The following is a 5,591-nucleotide window of genomic DNA, read 5'->3' as shown; positions in this document are numbered from 1 at the left end:
ACATTCTCACACACACACACACACAATAATGAAATAAAGTAATCTATTTTAATCACATAATTTGTCACACTTAATAAAATGTAACACTAATAGAAACACAAACAAGTTACACAATTATTCACACATTAAAATAAATAATAAAATAAACAATTAACAAATTTAAATTCACCAAAAATTCTACCAAACCATTCTAATAATTAAATAAAATAAGTACAAATTTAAATAAAAATTCACCACACGTAACACTTAAATAAAATAAAAAACAAAAATTTTAATAATCTAAAAAAAAAATTTGGTGCACTACATGGTGGTATTGATAAATAAGAAGTAAACGAATCCAAGAGATTAGTTTGAAAGGAATTTATAAGTTTGAGTAATCAATCAATGTGTTTAAATTTGAAACAATTTTATTAAAATACTGAATAATACATGATGAATATGAAAGTCACTCTTTTAATGAATAAAGATATTAAAGGTTTGTTTTGCTGTAAAATATGAATCTATGTCTTTGGCTTTTTCTGTTTGTTTGGCTTCTCAATTGGAGGATTCCTGCAAGTCTTCCTATTATGTCCTGGTTGTCCACATTTCCCACAGGTGATTATTACTTTAGGTTCCCCTCTTGATCTTATTCTTTTCTTTCTTGGTCTTCCTGCTGGGATTGTTGCCTTTGGAGGCAGCACCACTATGTCCAATTGTTGTGGGAGATTCCATTCATGTTTATGGGGCAAATGATGAACATTTTCTTGATACAATGCTTTCAACGTTTCTGTTCTGTAGAACTTTGCACAATAATCATGCACTCTCAAGATTCTCTTTGCAATGACAGCTACTGCATGCCCACAAGGCATTTTATCTTCTTGAAACCTATTGCAAGTACATGTTCTATTATGTATATGTACTGTGAAATTTATCCCCTTTTGATCATGAACTTGGTATTCTATTGTGTTGAAAGGCAAGACCTAAAAATAGTTTTGTCATGAAATAGAATCAGATGATAAACATTTTAACTAGAATTAACATTGAAAGTAACTAGTTATCCTTCTATGTAAATGTTTTTTTTGTTGTTGTTATGGAAGGTAACTGGTTACCATCTATTGACAGAATAAAGAATAGTAAGAATAATTTTAGTTGCATACCTCATACTTCATTTTTGAAATAATGTCATGTCTCAACTCATTCTCTGTTGCTGTAGAGACTTTTGTGAATGTTCCGTTTGCATTATTTGATTGGTTCCAATCCCACTTTTGAACCAAACTTCTAAGGCATTCAACCAAGATATCAATGGGGAGATTTCTTGCAGCTTTTAGTGCAGCGTTGAGTGATTCTGCGATGTTGGATGTCATCATGGTGTATCTTTTCGTTGGCGAGTATGATCTTGCCCAAGTTTCATACTTGGCTTTCTCTAAATAGGGTCTAATGCATCTGTCAAGTCTATCAAGGCCTCTCATGTAGTGTTCACATTCTGTTTTTGTGTATGCTTTTGCTACTGCAATGAAATTCATTTGCAGCTCTTCTCCATGGCTTCCATACTTGCTTTTCAAATTGTTGAGCAAGTGAAACATGCAAGCTCCATGGAAAGTATTTGGGTACACCATATGTACTGCATTGTCTATGCTCTTGTGTCTGTCGGAAACTATAACCAATCTTGTGGAGTATGAATATTGTAAAATAAAAAACAAAAATTAGGTATTATTCATTTTTTTAATTTTTGGTGAAGGTAACCAGTTACTTTAATCAGATACTAAAAGAAATAGCATGTATGTGTGTATTTGGTTTTGGTAACTAGTTCATTTGTCTTTGTAAACAAGAATATATAATTGAAGCTATCATACCTTCGGGTTCTCCATAGGTGTCTCTCAGTTTGGAGAAGAACCAAAGCCATGAGTTATCATTTTTAGAGTCTACTATTCCAAAAGCCAACATAAAAATGTTATTGTTTGAATCTAACGTTGATGCTGAAAGTAGGGTACCACCATGTGCATTTTTCAAGAAAGTTCCATCAACAACAATTATAGGCCTCAACATGTATAGGTATTTGAATTTATCTTCCTTGTATATGAGTAGGTGTGTTATTGTTCCTGGATTTGCTTGCTTCAACATGTAAAGATACATTGGCAACTTTTGATAAGAATTATTGGGGTTCCCTCTTACTAGACGCAAAGCTTTCTCTCTTGATCTCCATGCTTTTGTGTATCCCATGGTCACTCCAAAGTCATCATTCATATCATTCATGATGTCATTTGGAGTGTAATTTCTTTTGATTGACTTGTACTTATTCTTTATTAATTCAGAGTCTGCTATTCCAAAAGCCAACACAAAAATGTTGTTGTTTGAATCTAACGTTGATGCTGAAAATAAGGTACCACCATGTGCATTTTTCAAGAAAGTTCCATCAACAACAATTATAGGCCTCAATTACGATGCTTTTTGCTCGCCTATGGTCTTCCATAACAATTTCAACAGAGCAAGTGTGATTTGGAATGCATCTTCGTACCTTGAATAAATATTGATTTCTGTACTTAGATGCTCTCACAAACCAGTTGCATGTGTCATCTGCGCAGGTAACTAGGTACTTTCTAGGTTCTGATCTTTTTGTTTTGAACTGGAAGTTATGCAGCATTGCATAGTAGCTAAGAGCTGATTTGATTGTGTTCTTGTCCTTGTAAATTTGTCCTTGCTCTATTGTGTTGACTCTGTAATCAGATATTACTATTTGGATTGTCTTCAATTATGAAATCACCTACTTCTTCAGCAAAATGAGGTATGTATGACACATTTATGCCCTCTTTTGTTGTGCTTGGCATTCCTTCTTCAAGTAACATTTGTTCATTGATGGAAGCTTGGTTTGCTTGCATTAATAATGTCCCCACCTCCATTTATTCTGATGTAGCTTTTTGATTTACTAGTAGAAGAATGTTATTTTCATTGCTTGATTCTTGAACTATAGTGACACACAATGGTAAGCTTGTTATTTTTGCAGCAAATTTTTTCTCTATTTCCATGTAGAACAACACTGAATTGCCTGTTTCAACCTTCATTGGTGGTGTTCCTTTGGCTACTTGATAAGAAACTTTAATAGTTGTCGTTGTTTTCTTTATGTCCTTTTTTTTAATCAAATTCACCAAGTTGTCAAGAGAACAATTTTGTGGTATTAATATCCCATTCATTATGTACCCTTGGGACTCGTTGTTTTCATTCCACTTGGCTCCAAATCGAACCAAAGAAGTAGTATTGTCCATACCTGAAAAAATTGGCAATTTTTTAAGCAGTTAGTTGGTTCTAAATGTGCCAGGGAACTGGTTACCTTAATCTATAATCACATACCCTTCTGAAACATGTAGTTTTATATATTGACTGTTTTTCAGAGTAACTTTTTGTATTTAAAATTCACACTAACATCAAATAATTTTTTTATTGAAAAGACAAATTAGGATCTAAATTTTTTAGATTTCTTGTTTTTTGTCTATTTTTAGTCAATCAATGTACACAACCAATTCAGCCAAGAAAAATATGAAGAAAATAGTAAAACTTTTATTCATCACTTTGAAATCAGTCAGAGAAAGAGTAGAGAACAACCCTTTACTCAGTTCAAGATATGGCATTGAATTGCTCAAAAAGGAAAGAAGAAAAAATAGAGTACTATATATATGGACATATAGCTAATTAACAGGGCATGGTAGTTTAATAACCCTAGTGTAACTAAGTAGTGAACCTCGTAGATATATCTATTCCTTAATCTTAAAGGGTTTCTTTGCAAACCCTGTTGTGATCTTTTCCTTTCATTGTCTCAGACAAAGTCTCTAATTCATGGCCTCATCATAATCAAGCAACTACGTAAAGAGGCCAAATATTCTTATTTCCATCTTTTTTTTTTCATTTTAATATTATCTTCCAATATTGCAGGTATATATAAGTAATCTTTCCACTGCATGATCATGCATGAAATATTTTTCTCAAATTTTACAGATCTTTCTTGATTTAAAATGTGCTTAATTTTTCTTCCTCGCTTTTAGGAGCTGATCATCATCAGTCATTATATGCTAAAGATCATATTGATGGGAAGTTAACTGTTTACCTTAATATGTAATCACATACCCTAGTGAAACATTTAGTTGAATATATTGATTGTTTTTCAAGGCAACTGGTTAACCTATTGTTATTGAATATTTTGGCAGTTAAAATCCACACTAATATCAAATGATTCTTTTTATTGAAAAGACAAATTAGAATCTAAAATTTTCAGAGTTCTTGTTTCTTGTCTATTTTTGGTCAATCAATGTACACAAATCAGTAGGTTTAAATAAATCTTTTAATTTTTTAGTTTATAAATTGTTTGTGTTTTTCAGAAAGCACATCATGGTCATGATCATTATCATTATAATCATGATAATAGTTCATCTATAATTGTGAATTTGTATGCAAATAATATAGTTTTATATAGAAGATTTAAGATAGTTTTCAAATAAAAGAAAATGACTATAGAATAGAATTGATAAAGGAGACGATTTTTGCAAACCTTGTTTCTTGATTGTATACCGGAGATGCAGGTCGCCGGAAATTACAAAGATTGCAGCTCGTATGATTGGAAGATTGTTGGAATTTATTTGATTTCTGCAGAAAAGGATCAGTAATTTTCTTGCCACAGTTAACAGATTTATGTTAAGTAACTTTGTAGGAGATGAGGTCGAAACTTTGCTAGTATTGATCGAATGTTGAGGATATCGCCAGAGATAGGAGTTGTCGCAGGGTATCACCAAGAAACTGAATCGATCTTCAAATTTCTTCACAACCTTCCACAGTATCCTTAGAATCACCTAAACTAGAGTAGACAATTCTCACCACATGAGATAGATACAAAGAGAAGAAGAGAAGAGAATATTGAGGCTTAGAAAAAGACTTTTGCTGTAGAGAGAGTCTAAAACCTTAAAGCATCAAAACTAAATCTTCATTTCTTATGTTTTCAACTCATACTTAGCATTCATTTTATAGGCTCAATTAGGTCACTCATTTAATAAAAAAATCAATAAAAATAGCTAATATCAGCTACTAGGTTGAAATTATCATGGGCCGTGAAATTTCTTATTTAATTATAAGCTCGTTGAACTTAACATCAAGACACGTATAATGTTCTATTGATTAATTAATTAAATAATTATTTAAATCTTTTATCAAATTAATAATTTATAATTTGAACCTTGATTTAAACTTATTAATTAATTTTGACACCAATTTTTCTTAATTAATAAATTTTCCATAAAATCTATTTTCTTTAAATTGCATAACTCGATGAAATTATCCAAAATTGACTTGGTCAACTTTAATAATTTTAATTGATAATTAAATCAATTAATTAAGAATATCTAGATGATTTTATCCAAGGTTCTATAGGGACCATGGACCTATGAAATCAAGATCCAATAAGTTATCTTAAATTTAACAAACAAATTTACTAACTTATTAATTTCTTGTGACTCAACTAAAGACCCAGAATTGCACTCTTGAATTCATAGAACGCTCTATAAGCAATATAGATACGTTATTAGTTATCCAATCTTAAAACCATAATTATCTCTCAATCCTCTATAGACCGT

General features: G+C 31.2%; 1 protein-coding gene across 1 annotated transcript; it reads right to left on the bottom strand.

Annotated features, from left to right (window-relative positions):
- Positions 1-500: 500 nt before the first annotated feature.
- LOC133799974 (uncharacterized) lies at positions 501-2,876 on the bottom strand. Its single transcript, XM_062237955.1, has 4 exons — positions 2,711-2,876; positions 1,833-2,348; positions 1,137-1,633; positions 501-959 (listed from the first exon to the last, which is right to left on the bottom strand). The coding sequence occupies exons 1-4, from the start codon at positions 2,874-2,876 to the stop codon at positions 501-503; spliced, it is 1,638 nt and encodes a 545-aa protein (XP_062093939.1).
- Positions 2,877-5,591: the final 2,715 nt, after the last annotated feature.

The sequence above is a fragment of the Humulus lupulus genome, chromosome 9 (assembly GCF_963169125.1).
Source record: "Humulus lupulus chromosome 9, drHumLupu1.1, whole genome shotgun sequence".
In the NCBI taxonomy this organism is placed as follows: Eukaryota; Viridiplantae; Streptophyta; class Magnoliopsida; order Rosales; family Cannabaceae; genus Humulus; species Humulus lupulus.
The sequence above is the reverse complement of the archived record's forward strand: the minus strand, read 5'-3'. Positions and strand labels throughout refer to the sequence as shown.

Excerpts from the sequence above, each read along its gene's own strand:
- LOC133799974 (XM_062237955.1), bottom strand. The coding sequence starts at position 2,876 with ATGGAGGTGGGGACATTATTAATGCAAGCAAACCAAGCTTCCATCAAT. Across the intron at positions 1,634-1,832 it reads CACCTATGGAGAACCCGAAG|TTTCCGACAGACACAAGAGC; the intron begins GTATGATAGCTT and ends GATTGGTTATAG. Across the intron at positions 960-1,136 it reads TTTCAAAAATGAAGTATGAG|GTCTTGCCTTTCAACACAAT; the intron begins GTATGCAACTAA and ends AACTATTTTTAG.